The sequence below is a fragment of the Dermacentor albipictus genome, chromosome 2 (genome assembly GCF_038994185.2).
Source record: "Dermacentor albipictus isolate Rhodes 1998 colony chromosome 2, USDA_Dalb.pri_finalv2, whole genome shotgun sequence".
Classification (NCBI taxonomy): Eukaryota; Metazoa; Arthropoda; class Arachnida; order Ixodida; family Ixodidae; genus Dermacentor; species Dermacentor albipictus.
In genome coordinates, this window is record NC_091822.1 from 21350466 (window position 1) to 21372617 (window position 22152).

The 22152-nt window shown below is 48.5% G+C and overlaps 1 protein-coding gene across 1 annotated transcript in view; it reads right to left on the reverse strand.

Annotated features, from left to right (window-relative positions):
- The window catches only part of nes (lysophosphatidylcholine acyltransferase 3 protein nessy), a 281768-nt gene extending 261427 nt beyond the window's left edge, over nt 1-20341 (reverse strand). The window contains exon 1 of the mRNA XM_065426665.2: nt 19924-20341. Within this exon, the coding sequence (XP_065282737.1) occupies nt 19924-20014 (91 nt within the window). The 5' untranslated portion in view covers nt 20015-20341. The remainder of the gene's footprint in view (nt 1-19923) is intronic.
- Between the last annotated feature and the right edge of the window lie 1811 nt (nt 20342-22152).

A 22152-nucleotide genomic window follows, 5' to 3' on the forward strand; every position in this document is an offset into this window, starting at 1 on the left:
TCAATGTGCTGCCAAAAATCACCACATCGTCGAGGTAGCACAAACAAATTTCCCATTTAAGGCCTCGGAGGATAGTATCCATGAATCGTTTGAATGTTGCTGGCGCGTTACAAAGGCCGAACGGCATAACGTTAAATTTATAAAGACCGTCTGGTGTCACGAAGGCCGTTTTCTCCTTATCGTCTGGGTGCATGGGTATCTGCCAATACCCTGATCGCAAATCCAGTGATGAAAAGTAGGCAGCGGAATGTAAACAATCGATGACATCATCAATTCTAGGAAGTGGATACACATCCTTTTCGGTGACCGCATTCAGTTTCCTGTAATCGACGCAATACCGCCACGATCCATCCTTCTTCTTTACTAAGATCACTGGTGCTGCCCACGGACTAGAAGACTCTTGAACGACATTATTCCGCAGCATGTCTTTCACCTGTTCAGCAATAACTGTCCTCTCTGCTGAAGAAACGCGGTAAGGCTTTTGCCGAATGGGGCGCGCAGATCCGGTGTCAATTCTGTGGCGAGCACGAGAACGCGGGAGTGAAGCCTGCTTGTCGCCTTGTGTGAAATCGAACACAGAAAGATGTGCCCACAAAACTTGTGCGAGAGCGCTGCGCTCATGTGAGGGCAGTGCCTTGTTGATCATTCGTAGGATCTGCTCTTCAGAAATGCTTCTTTGGGGATCGCTAGCATGAGACTGCTCCTCCTCGCTTAGAACTGTAATGGAGCTGTAAGTAATCTCGTCAAATTCAGCAAGCTTCATATCACGCGGAAGAACGGCAGGGACGCAAGAACTATTGAAAGCCCACAAATTGGAGGCGCCATTCACTACTCTCACGACAGAGCGTGGTACAAGTACATCTTTCTTTGCGCAGCTCGACGTAAGTGGCTGGACTTGCGCGTCAAACGATGAAAGGTCGGCAGCAACGAAATTGACAGGGATACGCGACAGCTACCAAGGCGGTAGCAGCAAATCGTTCGAAACAACACAATAGTTTTTCACTGGTAAGGATGTGTCGGCAAGGGTGGCGAGAAGCGCGCTATTCAAAGTAATTTCGCCTGTGCCACAGTTAACGGATGCACCACAATCCTGAAGAAAGTCAATCCCGAGAATCACATCGCGAGTGCATCGCGGTAGTACGAGAAATTCTGTTTTAAGATCTTCTCCTCCGAATAAAACACTTGCAACACAAATACCAAGGGGAACTAGGCACTCTCCGCTAACACCACGAAACGTCACACCATCATTCCACGGGAACATAACTTTCCTACCCAGCCTCTCTTTGAAAGTCACACTCATGACGGAAACGGTAGCACTAGTGTCCACTAATGCTGTTGCAGGTATACTATCAATTAACACACGCACTTTGTTCTTCACCATCATAATGGGCAGAGGAGTATTTCGCAGATACACAGACTGTCCGGCGACCTTACCTCCATCGGCCGCGCCGGCTAGTTTCCCGACGGCGGTGGAGACGTAGCACATCACCGTGGTGACGGTGAAAGGCGTTGGCGACTGGTTGGGGGCATCAGGCTGCGGTCAGAAGCTGGCGAGCCACTCCTTCTACTATACTGACGGAAGGTATTCCGAGGTGGCGCGCCTGTGGTGTTTGCAGGGTCTATCGGCCAACGGTCGTCATAACTATCACGTCCAAAATTGGGCCAAGTTGGTGGTGGGCCATATGTTGTTGTCAGTCGGCGCCGGTGACAAAAACGAGCAATGTGTCCTGAGGCGCCACAGCTGTAACATACAGGAGATGCGCGACCGACGTTGTATGCCTCGGAGTCAACCCTGGGACGCTGCGAATAATAAACGCGATCTTCCGAATTGCGATTCGTGGTGGTAGCTCGACGAGTTCGTTGATCGTGCGTCATGTCATCGGGAAAGGTACGTCGGTGCTGTCGCAGCTGATCAACTCGACAGTCTGCAACGCCTGGCATGGCAGACAATGCTGACACAGCAGATGCATGTTCTTGAGGTTGGTTGGAAGCGCAACCAAGCTGTTCGACATCGGCCCCTTTGGTGTGTCGTTCAAGTTCTTCACGGACAATTTGCCTTATAGTTGCCGCAAGGTCAAATTGAAAGCTGTAGTTGTCGTTTTCGTCAAAGCTTGCCACCGTGGTGACATTGGCTAGCCTGCCAAACTTTGGCGTGATATGGCGCAGCTTCAAGGCCTCAAATTTGCGGCAATGCTTGATGAGGTCGGCGACCGAGGCGAGACTCTCTTTTCCGATTAAATAATTGTAAACATCCTCGGCTATGCCTTTGAGAAGGTGTCCAAACTTGTCCTCTTCGGACATTCGAGGATTTACAGTCTTGCAAAGCTTCAGGATCGCCTCTATGTATGTAGTACAGGTCTCACCTGGGACTTGAGCGCGCTGAAGCAATGTCTGCTCCGCCCGCTTCCGTTTCGTGGTGGAATCGCCAAAGCACTCTGTGAGGTGAGTAACGAAGCTGTCCCACGTTGTGAACGTATCTTCATGGTTCTCGAACCACACTAGCGCCGTGTCTGTGAGGAACAGAACCACATTGTCGAGCTGAGTCGTGGAGTTCCAGCCGTTGTACTTGCTCACACGCTTGTAATGGGTGAGCCATTCCTCCACGTCCTCACCGAATTTTCCAGAGAAAGGGCGGGGCTCCATCTGATGCATCCAGGCACCGGTTGTTCGCACTGGAGCAGCCAGAGAAGGCTGTTCGTCGCTGCTGTGAGACATCGGGATCTCAAGTGGTGTTGGAGGCAGTCGAGCGAGGCGTCGGCTCCGGCGTGGCACTTGTTGCAGCAGCTCCGTCGTCTTGGTCGAAGTACCCCGCACCTCCACCACAAAACTGTTACGGTTAATGTTAAACCGGCTTTATTCAAGGAACGAGATGGATGGTAAAGTCAAGATGGCGTCCTGAGGCTGCACCAGCTCACTTCTTCCTCTTCTCCTCGCCCGGCTCATGCCGTAGAAATATCATCATCATCAGTCTGGCTATGCACACTGCAGGGCAAAGGCCTCTCCCATACTTCTCCAACTACCCTGGTCATGTGCTAATTGTGGAAATATTGTCCCTGCAAACTTCTTAATCTCATCCGCCCACCTAACTTTCTGCCACCCCTGCTACGCTTCCCTTCTCTTGGAATTCAACCTGTAACCCTTAATGACCATTGGCTATCTTCCCTCCTCATTACATGTCCTGCCCATGCCCATTTCTTTTTCTTGATTTCAACGAAGATGTATTAACTCACGTTCGTTCCCTCACCCAATCTGCTCTTTTCTTATCCCTTAAAGTTACATCCATCATTCTTCTTTCCATAGCTCGTTGCGTCGTCCTCAATTTAAGTAGAACCCTTTTCTTAAGCCTCCAGGTTTCTGCCCCATAGGTGAGTACTGGTAAGACAAAGCTGTTATACACTTTTCTCTTGAGGGATAATGGCAATCTGCTGTTCATCATCTGAGAATGCCTGCCAAATGCACCCCAACCCATTCTTATTCTTCCGATCATTTCAGTCTCATGATCCGGATCCGCAGTCACTACCTGCCCTAAGTAGATGTATTCCCTTACGACTTCCAGTGCCTCGCTGCCTATTGTAAATTGCTGTTCTCTTCCGAGACTGTTAAGCATTACTTTAGTTTTCTGCAGATTAATTTTTAGATCCACCCTTCTGCTTTGCCTGTCCAGGTCAGTGAGCATGCATTGCAATTGGTCCCCGAGTTACTAAGCAAGGTAATATCAGCGAATCGCAAAGTTATTCTCCATTAACTCTTATCCCCAATTCTTCCCAATCCAGGTCTCTGAATACCTCCTATAAACACGCTGTGAATAGCATTGGAGAAATTGTATCTCCCTGCCTGGCGCCCTTCTTTATTGGGATTTTGTTGCTTTCTTTATGGAGGACTATGGTGGCTATGGAGCTGCCATAGATATCTTTCAGTATTTTTACATACTGCTCGTCTACACCCCGATTCCGTAATGCCTGCACCACTGCTGAGATTTCAACTGAATCAAAAGCTTTCTTGTAATAAATGAAAGCTTTATATAAGAGTTCGTTATATTCCGCACATTTCTCTATCACCTGAGTAATAGTGTGAATATGGTCTATTGTTGAATAGCCATTACGAAATCTTGCCTGATTTGGTTGACAGAAGTCAAAGGTGTTCCTGATTCTATTTGCGATTACCTTAGTAAATACTTTGTAGGCAACGGACAGTAAGCAGATCGGTCTATAATTTTTGAAGTCTTTGGTGTCTCCTTTCTTATGGATTAAGATTATGTTGGCGTTCTTCCAAGATTCCGGTACGCTTGAGATCATGAGGCATTGCGTATACAGGGTGGCCAGTTTTATGCGAAGCATATTACGAGGGCTCAACCCAGCTCCTCAGGCGCGGCGGTGACCATGAAATCACGTGACACCGTGACGTCACGACAGAGGAGAAGTGGCTTTGGCTCAACTCTTGCAAGACGGGCTGGGTGGGAATCGAACCAGGGTCTCCGGAGTGTGGGACGGAGACGCTACCACTGAGCCACGAGTACAACGCTTCAAAGCGGTACAAAAGCGCCTCTAGTGAATGCGGTGTTGCCTTAGAAACGCGCTGTTTCTAAGGCGTGCGTCTCTTGCTCAGGCGCACATTTCGTTGCCGCGCCGAACGCTGCTTTGCTCGACGCTCACCGCGTCCAATGCGGGGCGCGTAGTCGCTGCCCTGTAGCCCATTGTCTTACACCCCTTGGCGGGTCGACGGGAACGCTGTCGCGTTCCACTCTTGAAGGCGAAGAAGTAATGCATGAGTTGTTTCTTCGTCTAGCCGAACCAAATATAGCCAAGCAACAGCAGTTCACCAGGCTAAACAGTGGTTCAACAACTAAAATAAAGGCTAGTATGCTTCGCATCCTGGGCTTAACCTTACCTAAGCCACAGCCATTTTTTCTAGAACAATCTGCCCACGATCCTTCAGCAAATCTGCTGTTACCTGATCCTCCCCAGCTGCCTTCCCCCTTTGCACAGCTCCCAAAGCTTTCTTTACTTCTTCAAGCATTATTTGTGGAATGTCAAATTCCTCTAGGCTATTCCCTCTTGTAGCGATGGCATAGAGGTAGAGCATCTGCCTCGCATGCAAGAGGACCGTGGTTCGAATGCCGGTGCTGCAAAATTTTCCACCAGATAAAAAAAAAAATTTTAAAACCCGCGTGTTGATAAAATTGCATACACAGTCCTGGAGTGCGGCCTGATACCGGTAACCAGAACCGGTAATGTACTCTCTCACCAGAGCAGGATTGGCCACCCTGGTGCAGTACTTGCCACAACCTCCTATATGAATACAACAATGAAACCCCGGCGGTCAGACCCGAGACGCAGCAGAGGGTGCTAAGAATCTCTGGGTCCAGACAGGCCGCCATTGGAATCTGAACCTGGCAATGTTTAACGCTAGAAAGTTATCTAGTGAGGCAAGTCTAGAAGTGCTGTTGGAGGAATTAATGTGCAGTAAATGGGATATAATAGGGTTCAGCGAGATTAGGAGGACAAAAGAAGCATATATAGTGCTAAAAAGCGGGCACATCCTGTGCTACCAGGACTTAAAGGAGAGACAAGAGGTAGGAGTCGGATTCCTGATTAATAAGGATATAGCTGGTAACATACAGGAATTTATAGCATTAACGAGAGGGTTGCAGGTCTTGTTGTGAAACTTAATAAGAGGTACAAATTGAAGGTTGTACAGGTCTACGCCCCTACATCCAGTCATGATGACCAGGAAGACGAAAGCTTCTACGATGACGTGGAATCGGCGATGGGTAAAGTCAAAACACACTATACTGATGGGCGACTTCAACGCCATGGTAGGCAAGAAGCAGGCTGGAGACAAGTCAGTGGGGGAATATGGCATAGGGTCTAGAAATAGCAGGGGAGAGTTAATTAGTACAGTTTGCAGAACGGAATAATATGCGCATAATGAATACCTTCTTCCGGAAGCGGGATACGCGAAAGTGGACGTGGAGGAGCCCGAATGGCAAGACTAGAAATGAAATAGACTTCATACTCTGTGCAAACCCTGGCATCATACAAGATGTGGACGTGCTCAGCAAGGTGCGCTGCAATGAACATAGGACGGTAAGAAATCGAATTAGCCTAGACCTGAAGAGGGAACAGAAGAAACTGGCACATAAGAAGCCGATCAATGAGTTAGCGGTAAGAGGGAAAATAGAGGAATTCCAGATTAAGCTACAGAACCGGTATTCAGCTTTAACTCAGGAAGAGGACCTTAGTGTTGAAGCAATGAACGACAATCTTGTGGGCATCATTAAGGAGTGTGCAATAGAAGTCGGTGGTAACTCCGTTAGACAGGATACCAGTAAGCTATCACAGGAGACGAAAGATCTGATCAAGAAATGCCAATGTATGAAAGCCTCTAACCCTGCAGCTCGAATAGAACTGGCAGAACTTTCAAAGAATCAACAAGCGTAAGACAGCTGACATACGGAAGTATAATATGGACAGAATTGAACATGCTCTCAGGAATGAAGGAAGCCTGAAAGCAATGAAGAAACTAGGAACAGGCAAGAATCAGATGTATGCGTTAAGAGACAAAGCCGGCAATATCATAACTAATATGGATGAAATAGTTGAAGTTGAAGTGGCTGAGAAGTTCTGTAGAGATTTATACAGTACCAGTGGCACCCACGACAATAAATGTATTGTAATGAAGCAGGTGCGCCCTTGTGTATGTGCCATCTGAAGAGGAAGACGAAGGGACGTGCCATGATCGCGAGCGAGCCCGTGCTATGGACAGCCCTTGCAGTGCCTTGATTTACCTAGCGTTCCACAACGTTATGAACGACAATAAACCTCGTCGCATTTAGTGGAGGTTGCCGAGATCCTTTGCCTCGTCCTGGATTTCCACACTCGAACTCTGCCAACGAGATTGCCTTGCACTATGCCTGATCCCGCCACCTCGTTGCCTGCACCACCGGCTGCCACTGTCATCTGCGCCAGCATCCCTCTCCAACGCGACCCACCCATTTCCAGTGGGACCGCCAAACACAACGTGGAAGACTGGCTGTCATCGTACGAACATGTAAGTGTCCATAACAAATGGGATGACCAGTCTAAGCTGACCCACGTGCCATTCTACCTAGCTGACGCAGCCAAACTTTGGTTCTTCAACCAAGAATCAGACTTCACAAGCTGGTCCGCGTTTTTGCTGAAGTGTTTGATCGCCCAGCTGTGCACAAGCTACGCGCTGAACAGCGTCTACACCAGCGCGCACAGCAGCCTGGAGAGACATTCCCCAGCTACATTGAGGATGTTCTCGCCTTGTGCAAGCGGGTAAATCAGCATGTCAGAGGATGACAAGATCAAACACATCCTCAAGGGAATCGAGGACAGCGCATTCCAGATGTTGCTGACCTAAAGCCCAACTAGCGTATCCGCCCTCATTAACCTCTGCCAGAGCTTTGACGAGCTGCGCCACCAACGTTCCATTGCCCGCCAGAACATTCAGCACGCCGATTCAATCTCGAGCATCGGGACTCGACCCTCTCACAGCATATCAAAGATTTTATTCGTGAAGAGGTGGCCAGGCAGCTCTCGCTGCTGCCTCACAGTGACGCACCTACGGCAGCTTTGCCTCCAACGCTGCAGCAAGTCATTTGAACTCAGATATTTGAAGCACTTTCTGCAGCTCCTACAACCCCCCCCCTCCCACCCAATCCTATTAGTGTGCCGCTGGCCCACACCAACTTTGCCACTAACCCTACGCCGCTTCCGCTCAGTTATGCAGCCATGGTTGCACGGCCAACTGCGCAAACAGCTTCCTTTTCATCACCCATGCATCCGGCTTCATTCCCAGTTGCCCGACCGTCACCAGTTTTTTCGTCCCACCGAGACGTGGCGCACTCAAGACAACCAGCCTATCTGCTTCGCCTGCGGCATTGCTGGCCATGTGGCACGCTTCTGTCGCCGCCGCGGCCCAACTGCGCGTACCAGCTTTGACACGCCCAGCTACGCACGACAATACGCTGCCACGCCTCCATTTTCACCACGACGTCTCGACACTGATCAGCGGTCGGAAACTCGACGTTCCCCTTCCCCTCGTCGGCGTTCGATTTCGCCCCTGCATCGTCGAGTTCCCACTGAAGAGGGAAACTGACTGGCGCAGTTCCTGAGGCAAGAACTGCAAATACATCGACGTTCTCAAGACCTCAATCTTCGCCACATGTTATTACTGTTTTTGTAGAGGGAGTACCCACAGTGGCACTAGTCGATACCGGAGCAGCCGTTTCTGTCATTCATGAGAGCCTTTACCACAAGCTACGAAAAGTGACTACAGCTCGCTCTGGCCTGGTGCTCGCCACTGCCAGCACGCAGCGAATTCACCTTTCAGCTGTATGCACGGCCTGTGTCGTCATCAACGACATTCTGTACATAATCTAGCGTTTCGTGCTACCATCGTGCTCTCACAACCTCATTCTTGGTTGGGATTTCCTGTCACGTCATCATGCTGACGTTGACTGTTTGCGTGCAGAAGTGTCGCTTTTACCACTATGTGAATCACTGCCGACCAGCTCTCCTCACTTTGCCGACAAACTCAATGTTGATGCCGACGCAACCATACCTACTGAGTCGTCGGTGACTGTTGTTTTGTCGTTTGATGCCACATCTGACGCCACTGTTGTGTTTATGCCGTCCGATGTGTTTGCTCAACGCAAGGGCATTGTTCTTCCGTTTGCCGTGCTTACTGTAACATCTGGGTCAACTGTGGTGCTGGTCACTAACTACTACCAGTACCCAATCAGCCTACTGCGTGAAGAGACCGTAGGATACTTCCAAGCGGTCGACTACGTCAACGACCTCGATGTTCCTACCGACTCCCTCCGTCACGTTGATGCCATCACTTCAGTCTCCGGCTCATCACCTTCAGTGGGTTTTGACAACTCCATCGACTCTGCTCTTTCTCCATCTCATCACCGCTAACTTCTCGCTCTCCTTCACAACTTTGTTTCTTCTTACAACTGTCATCAGAGGTCACTGGGCCGTGCCACCGGTGTTTCTCACACCATCGACACCGGTTCCCACTCCCCCTTGCGACAGTGCCCGTATCGTGTCTCCGCCGAAGAGCGCCTAATTATCACGGAGCAAGTGGATGACATGCTCATATGTAAAGTCATCCGTACCTCTCAAAGTTTTTGGTCTTCACCTGTCGTATTGGTGAGAAAAAAAGATGGCTCCATTCGCTTTTGTGTCGACTACAGATGCCTAAACAAGATAACGAGGAAAGACGTTTATCCTCTGCCTCGAATCGATGACGCTCTCGACTGTTTACAAGGCACAGAATACTTCAGTGCCTTGGATCTGCGTTCCGGGTACTGGCAAGTTCCAACGGCTGAGCCTGACCCTCCAAAAACCGCATTCGTTACACCCGATGGCCTCTAAGAGTTTAACGTCGTGCCCTTAGAGTTGTGCAACGCACCTGCTACTTTTGAGAGTATGATCGACACCATCGTTCCTGGCCACAAATGGAAGACCTGTTTATGTTACCTAGACGACATCGTCGTCTTCTCAACCGATTTCCCGACACACCTTGCTCACCTGCATGACATTCTGACCTGTTTCGCATCTGCCGGCCTACAGCTCAACCTCAAGAAGTGCCGTTTTGCTGCAAGAAAGCTAACTATATTGGGTCACATTATCTCAAAAGACGGCGTCCTCCCGGACCCAGACAAGCTCCGCGCCATTGCAGACTTCCCAACGCCCATGTCTATAAAAACCCTCAGAATTTTTATTGGCTTATGTTCCAATTTTCATCGCTTCATACGCAATTTCGCATCCATCATGGTGCTTTTGACAAGTTTACTTTCCGCCAGTAACGGCATAGCAGCGTGGTCACCTGAATGTGATGCAGCGTTTCAGCAGTTGCGCCAGTTGTTGACCTCACCACCGATACTTCGCCACTACAACCCTGATGCTCCCATGGAAGTCCATACTGACACCAGCGGAGTTGGCCTTTGCGTGGTCTTAGCGCAACGGTAAGATGGCTATGATGAATACGTCGTCGCTTATGCGAGCCATACTCTAAGAAAGCAGAATTAAATTACTCCGCCACAGAAAAATGAGTGTCTAGTGATCATCTGGGCACTGAGCAAGTTTCGCTCATACTTATATGGCCATTCTTTCACAGTTGTTCCTGACCACCATGCCCTTTGTTGGCTTTCTTCCTTGAAAGACCCGTCTGGACGCTTGGGACGTTGGGCACTTTGCTTGCAAGAGTACGACATCCGCATCATGTACCGCTCCGCTCGCAAGCACTCCGACGCTGATGAGCTCTCTCGCTCCCCACTTACGCCCGATTTGGCATCTTTGTCAGCTTCCTCGTCCACCCTGTCATCGTTCACCATCACTGACATGCTCAGAGAGCAGCGCAAGGACCCAACCCTTGCAATGTTACTTGACTACCTTGGTGCTCTGTCTGATGTCCCTTCGACACGAGCACTGCGTCGCCAAGCAGCCCACTTTTCCATGCGAGACAACATTCTATGTCGCCACAACTCATGCCCGACGGATGTAAATGGCTCCTCGCTATACCTCGTCATATGCGCTCTGACGTCTGCGCATCTTTTCACGCTGATCCCCTAAGCGCTCATGCCGGCATCCTCAAAACTTCCACAAGGTTACGTCAGCGCTATTATGGGAGAGGCATGTACAACTTTGTGCAAAAGTACATTCAGTCTTGCACATGCCAACAAGGCAAGACACCTATTCAGCATTTCACAGGACCGTTGCAGCCGCTACCATGCCCGTCTCGTCCATTCGACCGCGTTGGCATTGACCTCTACGGCCCGTTTCCATGCAGCGTGGGTGGAAATCGGTGGATTATTGTCAGCGTAGATCACCTTACTCACTACGCTGAGACTGCAGCTCTGCCAGCAGCGACCGCCCGTGACGTTGGTTTCTTCATCCTTCACAATTTTGTTCTTTGCCACGGTGCTCCCCGAGAATTACTGAGTGATAGGGGCCGCGTCTTCTTGTCGGAGGGCATTGAAGCCCTCCTCACTGAGTGCAGAATAATTCATCGCAAATCCGCGTACCATCCCCAAACCAACGGTCTGACTGAGCGCTTCAATCGCACACTTGGCGACGCGTTGCGGATGTATATTTCATCCGACCACTACAACTGGGACACCATACTCCCCTTTGTTATGTTCACGTACAACACCCCGACGGAAGCGACCACCGGCTTTTCCCCCTTTTTCCTTGTGTATGGCCGTGAGCCTTCATGCCCTTTGGACACCATACTGCCGTACCAACCTGACGCTACAGCGTATACTCCGCTTTCCGAAGTCGCCAAATATGCTGAAAATTGCCATCAGCTGGCACGTGCCCTGACTAGCGAGACTCAAGAACATCAAAAGACAAGACATGACCATGCTCATCAACCACCGCACAACTTTGCTCCTGGTTCGCTTGTGTGGCTCTGGATACCAGCCCACATTCCTGGCCTTTCTTCCAAACTCCTGGCGCGTTATCACGGTCCGTACCATATCATCGAGGCCACTTCACTGGTCAGCTACATCGTTGAGCCGCTCACCGTGTCGCCAGACCTGCGTCGTCGTGGGCGAGAGACAGTACATGTCAACCGCCTGAAACTGTATTATGACCCGCTCATCTTCTCCGCACCCTGAGTCGTCAGGATGGCTACACTTCACTCACGGGGCATTGTAATGAAGCAGACGCGCCCATATGTATGTGCCGTCTGAAGAGGAAGACGAAGGGCCATGCCGTGATCGCGAGCGAGCCCCGTGCTATGGACAGCCCTTGCAGTGCCTTGATTTACTTAGCGTTCCACGTGAACAATAAACCTCATCACAGTATATATAAATATAACCAAAGGAGGAAGTTTGTGGGGAACCAATTTGGTGTGGCCTGTGTTTTGCGTGGCCGCTTGTGGTTTTCGAGTGACCTCACAAACATTACTTGTTAACTGAGGGTCCCACTGCAGTCATTTGACTTTGGGACCCTTGCCTGTATACTACTAACAACCAACTATGTATCCTGAATGAACACTAAACTGAAACTGCACTGCAGGTCGTCGATCAACGCATGACAGCTTTGGCTACGGTGAAGCAGTATGTACCCTCGGAGTGCGGTGCCGGGATTCGTCAGTGCCGGGAATTCACCCGCCAGGATTCATTAGTAACGCAAGAGTTCGGCGCTTCCGTCGATTACATTGATAAGTGCTCTGGCAATGGAGGCACCGCAATTCAGTGCTAGCGCACTGATGTGTTCAGCTACTCCAGTCCCATTTTGCAGGCTGTCACAGCGCACCTGTACGAGAGAGCAACTCCGCAGCAAAAGTATGACGTCGTCCGCGGCAATACGCAAGCGAGGTTGTTGTGGCTTCTCATGGGTGACATTATCCAAACTCGTGGCAAATATCACGCTTCTGTCACGGATGTTAATCACGGCGCCGTACTCCCGTAGGAAATCCATGCCCAATATAATTTCTTTACAACACTCAGTAAGGATGACGAGGGTGACGACGAAGGTTGAACCAGCGATTAAGAGTCGGGCCGTGCATTTCCCGACAGGTGTCATCAACTGACCTCCGGCGGTTTTTATGTTGGGCCCGTGCCATGGTGTCTTCACCTTCCTTAGTTTGTCAGTGACCTGTAAGCTTAGGATTGAAAAATGGGAGCCAGTGTCAACCAGAGCGGCTATTTCGTGGCCGTCAATGCAAACGATGAGCTCAGCGCTGACGATGTCAGTTACGTCTTTCGTACTTCTATCCATCGTATTTGTCGTTGTGCTGAGGGTCTTTTTCGTCAATGCAGTCTTCACGTCGTCATTCGTCGATAACAGGGGATGTGGAGAAGTTCGAGTATTGGCAACCTCACCCCCGGAGGTCGCTGCGGCTAGTTTCCCTGTCGAGGGCTAGGCGATCTGCCCCTAGTGACGTCGGCAAAACTGCTACGAGTCGGCGAATTGTAGCGCGCCGGAGATGGAGAAGGAGAACGTGGTCAGGGCGTTGTCGTATTTTGTGGCTGACTGTTCACAGGAGCGTCGTTGTAAGTGAGTCGACCGTCGTACGGAGAATAAGCATAGTTGGCAGGAAAGCTTGGGTGTTGAGCGGCGCGATAGTTGTTCCATCTGTGGCACTCTATAGACGTGTCCAGCTTCACCACAATGGTAGCACACTGGTCGACGGTGCGCCACAAATCGGTTTTCCGACGCTGATAGTTCAGCGGTAACTCTCCATGGAGCCAAGGAGTGGCGCTCGCATGTCGAAAATACGGCGTTGTTTTGTTTGTACTGGCATGATCGACGGGGTCGGTAGAGTCGACGAAGGTGACGATGTCGGCTCTGTTTGTGGCATAGGTGGTGTAGTTATGGGTGTCAACGGCATTGAAGTTGCGTTGAGTGGACGGCGAACAGCCTCCGCATAAGTGAGGCACCGTGGTACGTTCCCACAGTCTGGCGCTGAAAAAGCTTGCCGGACTTCCTCCCGGATTACATCAGCAACAAAAGATACCGCTGGCGTCAGTTCCGTAGGCGCAACCACAAAGCCGAGCTGCCGAAGCTCTTCTCGCACCACCTCTCGGACAACTTCACGGAGAGAGATGTCGTTACTCGCAGCCAGTACGGAAATGTTCACCGCCGATTTGCTCATGTCATGCTGGCGGTATCGTTGATGCAGGACCCATTCAATGGCTGTAGCCTCTTTTGTGAACTGTGCCACTGTTGTCGGTGGATTTCTCACAAGGCCGGCAAACAGTTGCTCCTTCACTCCTCGCAAGAGATATCGCAGCTTTCTTTCCTCTGGCATGTCTGGGTCTGCCCTACGGAAAAGACGGGCCATGTCCTCTGAGAACATAGTAACACTCTCATTGGGCTTTTGAACACGGATTTCAAGGAGACGCTGCACGTTTTCCCTCCTGTCGATGCTTGAAAAGGTATCCAGCAGCTGTGCGCGGAAGTCGTCCCACGTGGCAAAGCTCCTCTCCCGGTTTACGTACCACGTACGAGCATTGTCCTTCAAATAGAAATAGACACTCGAGAGTTTGTCCGCCGAGCTGGTCTTATGGTTATACTGGGCGACGCGCTCGAACTGGTCTAGCCAATCTTGGATGTCTTCAAAGGCATCACCATGAAAGCTCTCCGGGACCATAGGATTCTGTAGTGTTACTTGCGATGGAGCTGCGGTGGCCATGTTATGTGTAGGAGGCAAACGATTTCTCTAAGTTTCTAGTTTCTTGCAGGGGACTGGACTCGGGCGCTAAACCTAGCAGGCGGCGATTGAACCGGTGGACCGGTGTTTCGATGCGCTATGGTGATTCCAGGCTCGATCGTCAGCTCCGCGAAGGGGTGCCAAGCATGAAGAATACCCAGCACCTCCACCAGTGTAACGACATGGGATCCGCGAGTATGTGTAGCAGCACCGCCAAGAAACGCACTTTATCAGTCGTCCAAGGGAAAAACAACGTCTTCTTCGTTTTCCCCGCTTCACCTAAAAACCCGCGCTAATTCAGCGTCGTCCCCACTGGCGCATACCCGCTGCATTATGGTTCTGCCAAATATAGTTGTGTCAATATATTGTTGCGATAGGACGGCAAGACACAGCGGTGGTGTTCTGCTTGCTATTTCAAAAGATATTCCTTCTTCATGCATTGAAATCTGCAGCGAGTTGGAACAAGTTTTCGCTTCGGTAGTCATCAGTCATCTGAAAATAATTATTGGTGTCTGCTACGCCCTTCATCCTATTCGTCCACATTTACTAATGAACTCCATGATGCTATAAACTTTGTTCGCACACAGATACTTCATCACCCCTTTTTATACTTGGAGACTAACTTTCCAACTATGTTGTGGACTGCTCAACCGCCTTATTCATCACCGCCTTTGTCATAAGCTTAGGAATTCTTGTACATTGTACCTATGTACATTGTTTTCACTAACTCAGTAACGCAAGGCACTAGGACTGCAAGAAGTACTGCAAATACTCTAGATTTAATCCTAACCACTAATTCAGAGTTAGCTACAGATCTAACATATCTGCCAGGTATCAGTGATCACCTTCAGTTTATTTCGTCGTTAATACACCACATCCTAAAGTGAATAAAATAGAACAACCATTCTAGATTACAAACCGGCAAACTGTGCTGCTATGAATAATGAACTACCTGCATTTAATGGTCATTTTCTTGTTAATTTCGACACTCACTCTGTCGAAAAAAACTGGCTACTGTTCAAAACGAAGGTACACCAACGATCAGACAAAGGTATTCCTAAGCGTGTCGTCACCTCTAACACTCAAGTACCCTGGTACAATGCATACATCAGGCAAAAAAGAAACGTTTATACCGTCTTGCCAAGCTTTCACCTTTTATTGAGCGATGGTCAACATACAAGACTGCTTCCGATACATACATGAAAGCCCTGAAACTTACAAAGAACAACTTTTTCTCTTCTACTTTACCATATATTTGGAAAACAAGTGTTAAAAAGTTCTGGCGCACTATACACCCTGCACAAGACCCTTTAATCACATGCAAGATACCTCAAGCAACATAATCCCAAATAATCTTTGTGCTACCGTACTGAATAGCACATTCATTGAAAGCTTTTCCTTGCACAAGGCTGTTGATCCTCCCGATATGCCGCACTACGGATTTACCATCATGTCACCAATAACCACTGATGCTCCTGGCATTGCTAAATTAATGGAGTCTTTAAAACATAATTCATCTCCTGGGTCTGATGCATTTAGTTCTAAATTCTTAAAAAGTACTTGCGCTTATAGTTCTATTACACTAACAAAACTTTTTCAGCAGTCGCTCGATTCATCAAACCTCCCTAACGACTGGAAAATCGGGAAGGTGGTCCCACTTCACAAATCCGGTAATAAGCACTCGCCTCAAAATTATCGCCCCATTTCACTCCCTAGCACATGCCGCAAATTACTAGAACATATAATTTTTAAAAACATTGCCACCTTTCTTGATGACAACTCTTTCTTTGATTCTGTGCAACATGGTTTCCGTCAAACATATTCCTGTGAAACACAGTTACTGTCATTCATCGATAAATTTCATTGCATTCTTGACAAGTCACCTTGCATTGATTGCATCATTTTAGACTTCTCAAAAGTATTTGATAAAGTGTGCCAACAATCGTTGCTTTATAAATTAAGTCATCTTAATCTCGTTCCACGTCTTTAGATAGATTTAATCTTTCCTTCTTAACCGCTGGCAGTTTATTTTCACTAACGGCAAAACCTCACCACTTATGAATGTGCTATCTGGTGTACCACAAGGATCCGTCCTTGGACCACTCCTATTTCTAATTTATATTAATGACCTTCCGTCTACTGTATCTTCCGCCATCCACTTTTTTGCTGATGAGTGTGCAATTTTCCAAGAAATAAATAACTTCAACTACATTAATACTCTCCAGACCAATCTTAATTCGGTCTCTAATTGGTGCAACAGGTGGAAAATGGAATATTAACAAATGTAAGTTCATGCGCATTTCTTGCTGCTCTAACACTCCCCCTTCATATTGTCTTAATGGCATTCCTCTTGATTTCGTCGCATCATACAAATACCTAGGCGTACATATATCACGAAACTTAACATGGAATGCCCATACATAATACCTGACTAACAACACTAATCGCATGTTAGGGTATTAACGTTGGAACTTCTCTTCTGCTCCATCGTCCTTAAAACTCCTACTTTATAAAACACTCTTACGACCTAAACTTGAACACGCATCATCTATATGGGACCCTGCATATGAAAATCTTGTATCTTCTCTCGAAATTATCCAAAATAACTCTGTTTGCTTCAGCTTTTCAAATTACAACCATACCGCAAGGTTGTGGGTTCGGTTCCCACCTGTGGCAAGTTGTTGTTTCATCCACTTTTTTCCCCATTATTTATCGTTTCTTTATTTCATTTATTAAGCACAAGTTATTTCCCCTATGTTGTCCTTGGTGTCAGTGTTTATTGGCTTCTCATGATATGACTGTACCGCAAGTATCACAGCCATGAAAACTAACCTTTCCCTCCCACCTTTAGATCTCGCCGGAAAATCAGTCGCCTAACTTTATCCCACAAGGTATATCATCACATCACGCTACACAAAGATTTTATTTCACCAGCAGAATACATCTCCCGTCGCATTGATCATTGGCACAAGGTTGGCACAAAAAAATTCAATACTAAAGCTTTCTTTCAGTCTTACCTTCCCCGGCCATCTGTCTAATAGAACCACCACACTCCCGATATTGCAACCATTGAAGATAATTAACAATTTCACAATGCACTAACAATCTTTGTTTACTTTGGAAAATGCTGAATTTGTGCTTTAACGAAATTCACTGTATTGTATTGATTGTCTTTGTATCCTATATTACCCACTCCCCTTTGTAATGCCTTTGGCCCTGAGGGTATAATAAATAAATAAATAAATAAATAAATAAATAAATAAATAAATATGCATTCCTAGGTATTTAAAGCGACACTAAAGGCAAATATGAAGTCGACATGGACTGTTTAGATACCATTCCAGAAACACTGAAATGCTTAAGTGCCAAGAAGAGACTTAGTTTATAAGAAAATTGTATCTGAAGGGTTCAAATACCTTTATCGAATTTCATATTTCCTGCCACCGGCAGCGGTGATGTTGCATAAGCCATTACTGCCCTTAACTGCCATCGGTGAGTAAAACGGTGCCCGACAGACTGCGGCACCGAGCCAAGACAGAGCGGCGGATTCGCTGCTGCAGCTGCTTTTTGGTCAAGTGGCATAGACCATTCAGGCATCCCGCGACATCACATGGAAGTTGAAGTCTCTGCTACTTGCAGTTTGTGCGAGCTTCATTGAGCCAGCAAAACCATCGAAGCACTATGCAATCAGGAAAGTACTGAAACGCGAAGGTGTGGGCGGCGCAGAGTCCACTGAAAACAAAACTATTCGACCACCTGCGTCATTGTCAACGGTAATTTCAATGAGTTCTATTTTCTAAGCATGAAATGGTGCTGGACAAGTAGCAATTTATTTCATCTTAGAATACCATACGAGGATGTTTTTTGCAACGAGTAGTTGAGTACTAGTGACAGAATATAACTGAAGAGCGCTGTCGTCATCGCACAAGTGCTTGAATGTCCCGGGGGAGTCTCTAATAACATCCGCACCAAAATTACTAACCCTCTCCCCAATAAGATGGGAAAGGACAACACGGATCAACGTAAAGCCTGAGCAGACACTCTCTGGCGAGGTCTTAAAAACAAACCGGCCATCTATGTGAAAGCCGCTTGCCCGGGCAATGACCGCAGCACAATCGCTGTCGTTTATGGCTGCGGTCAGACCATTAGTTTTACCATAGTCAACACATCCTCCATTATGGAGGCGGAAGACTCCGCAATTGCCATGGGCGCGTCCCTACCTCATGTTAAATTAATTGTGCCAGACTCTAAATCGGCCATAAGAAGCTACTCTATTGGGGCAATCAGCCTCATTGCAAACAGATTTCTCAAACCACCGGACACTATCCACCTAATGTGGGTGTCAGCTCATGCCAGCAACTCAGCTAACAAAGCATCTCACCTAGCCGGCCGAGCAGCAGATAAACGGGAGGTAAAATCGCTCGACCTGGATGGTCGGCTTGAACCCATCCTCGCATACCATGAATTAACTCAATTTTGCAAGGATTTACACAATGTATCTGTACCCGATCCCGATTTTCTCCCGGGAGCAGGGAACCACTCTATGGCGGGCACAGATCCAATCCATGCTAAGCCCCAAAAGGTTGGCTGAAATGCCCAAGCAAGAGTTTAAACCTAACTACAGCCACTGCGAAACACTAACCGCAGGCCAAGATCACATACTTTGGGGGTGCCCATCCAACCCCCAACCAAGCACGATTCTTCGGCAAGTTCCCAAACTCGAGGCCTGGGAGTGTACAATCAAGATTGATGACCCAAAATGCCAAGTTATGGTGGCAGAGTGGGCTAACCGCGTCGCGGCCACATGGCCTCCACACTAGCTCCTCTGCCAGGGTCTGAATAACTAATACACCTCTAATAAAGTTTACTTTTCTCCCTCTCTCTTGGTGGTGCAAAATGACTCAGGATGTGAAATTGAACTGACTTGTACTATGAGGTCTCGCATATACCCGTATAAGGCCGTCACTTCTGTGAAGAATTCTTCGAGGCCGCGCTAAGTTTCTTCAAGTGCAACTATTATATATATATATATATATATATATATATATATATATATATATATTTGGGATACGGAAAGCAGGTCGGGCCCCAGCCCCCACCCACCCATCCCGCGAAAAAATTTAAACCTTCCGCCTATGCGTGTAGGTCAGTTTGGTATAAATCGAAGTCTGCCCGTGTATGATTAAAACGGTTCGCACCAGCAGCGAACGAATGCAAAATCGGTCACGTTTCTAAGCAAGAAATATTTGGGAAGTTACTAAAAGCTGAACGTTACTGCACAATGCCACGTGACATGTAAAAGACGATGGAACTACGATATAGGCCGTCTTCGACAGTGAAAAAGAAAGATCTCCGGCATCAAAATGGCACCTAACAGCAACACAAGACCAGTATTACGGCGCGTACGTCCATCCAGGCACACATCTGATCCTAAACCCGTAAATGCAGTACAAGCCCGACTCGCAGTACATAACGCAGCGTAAGGATCGAAGCATAGCTAGCTCCTCGTCATTCACCAGTCGCTGTCTCCACCTCGCGCACTTTCCTCCTGCTATTCTGGCGCTTCGGCCAACGAACCCAACCACAGTCGGATCTCAGCTGGAACGTCGTTCGCTTTTCTCGTGTTTAACCACCCGGCGCTTACATAGTACTGACACGTCACTGCGTATCGTCAACACAGGGGCCAAACCCGGCGGCGGTGAAGCGAGAAATAAATTGAGGGCTCACCTGCCAGGATGGTGAGAAGAAGTCGAAAAGCGGCTTCCGAGGATCCCAAGTAGGTGGCCACCTGAGCCAGTGTGCCCGCCGGTGCGGTCATGATGCACGGCGCCCAAGCAGTCGACTGCTCACCGCCACTACCAATGCTTTCGCAGCCAGCACGAGGAAAGCTCAAGAACACCGTGGATGGCAGCAGGGAGCGACACACAGACGTCGTAGAGCCAGCATGCACAACCACAACGGCAGCTGATAAACAGAAACTTTGGTCGTCGAGCTCGGCGTACTCCTTTTGCTACTGTGTACGCGTACACACTATGCCACATAGAATAATGCCATCTCAGTGGCCACCTCTATGTACGCACGCCAGACTGCGCCAGAACATTGCCTGGCATTAGAGTGTACCAACAGCACCAACTCTCCCGCTCAGGCGCCGCGCGTGGAAAAATTGCGCGAGGGCGCCGCGAGCGAACTGGATTTATTTGGATTGGGGCGGAGAGGCGCTTCGCGGCATATTCAACGTAATTTCGCCGCAGCCGCTGAGACCGATTGAGCGTACGCTCTTATATTGATGTGTTATTTCATCTGCAAATTTATATTAATACGTTTTTGCTACGTATACATGTTTGAGGCATGGGTTATACACAATGACGTCTTCAATTTTGCTGTCGTTCGTTGCGCGGACGCTGGCGGACGGCCAGTTTTTCTTGCGCAAAGTGTGTGCAGAAAAATTTTTTTATGGGGTTACTTGCTTTGGTGCGCCCGCGAACCTTGTCGGCTGGCACCAGTTGTAGCTTTAGCCAGGTGAACTGCTATTTTACAGCGAAGCTGTTTATGGTTACGTTTTGGCGGATCTCGTCTCCGTGAACATAGACCAACAATTTTTCACGCGTGGGCCTATCCCGAAGATTTTTTTTTTACGTCTTTATAAGCCTTGCGGCAGAAAAGGGGTGCTCTATGGGGGAGGGGGACCGGTGCCCTCTTCTTCCTCGAGGTGGAGTGGTCCCGAGGCCGTGGCTCTGCAAAGAGGCGGCCAGGCCCTTCCTTGTCCCTGAAAAAGACCAAAAAAGCACTCCAAAGCTGGACTGAGTCCTTGAGCCTGATGTGCGATGGCGGGTCGAGCCACTCCTGCAGGGTGCCAGGTCGGTTCCCGCCCAGGGAGCGTAGTGTCCTTTCTCGGACCGTGTCAAAGGCAGAGCAGCTCCACAGAAGATGTTCGGCCGTACCTCTGGCCGAGCATGCCGGGCACTTAGGGCTCGGGTATGAGTGCAGGTTGATGAGGTGTAGCCTTGCTGGTGACAAAAGCTGGCCGGTCTGGGCTCGGCGAAAAAGAACCGCCTCTATCTTGCGAAATGTGCTGGGTGGGCGGCGATCCCCGCGGCGGAGGTGAAGCAGGCGTTTAGCACTCCCCATACGTGGGCCGATCCCGAGGATAGTTCAATACTGGGCCCACCCGCGGCGGAGGTCACAGAGTGGAAATGCACTGAATTTTTTAACATTGTTTTCTAAAAGTAAGACGTAGTTCTTGCCAGAGAAGCCCCTATCTGCAACATGAAGGTATACATACAAAATTTTTATTGCTATCTTGTAATTTTTTTTTCTTGTTGGTGAAATATTGATGGAGGGACAATGACCAAACAAAAGAATATTATAGTGAAATAAAACAGGTTTAATAACTGCGTGGCGCGAAATGGTGCAGATGGCCCTTCTACGTAAATCTAATCATCGTCATCAGCCCATTTTATATCCACTGCAGGACGCCTCTCCCCACGATCTCCACCGCGCCAACCGACTCCAACCAGCATCCGCAAATTTCTTAATTTCGTCGCATCACCTAGTCTTCTGTCGTCCTCTATTGCATTTCCCTTCTCTTGGTACCCATTCTGTCACCCTAATGATACAACGGTTATCTGCTCTACGCATTACATGATCTGCCCAGCGCCATTTTTTTCTGTTTATGTCAATTAGAATGTCGTCTATACCCGTTTGCTCTCTGATCCAAACCGCTCTAAGTTATGCCTAGCATTCTTCGTTCCATCGTTCTTTGCGCGGTCCTTAACTTGTTCTCAAGTTTCTTTTGTCAGTCTCCAAGTCTCTGCCCCATATGTCAGCACCGGTAAAATGCACTGAATTCCTCTTCAATGACGATGGTAAGCTTCCAGTCAGGAGCTCACGTACGATGTCTGCCGTATGCGAATCAACACATTTTTATTCTTCTGTGAATTTCCTTCTCATGGTCAG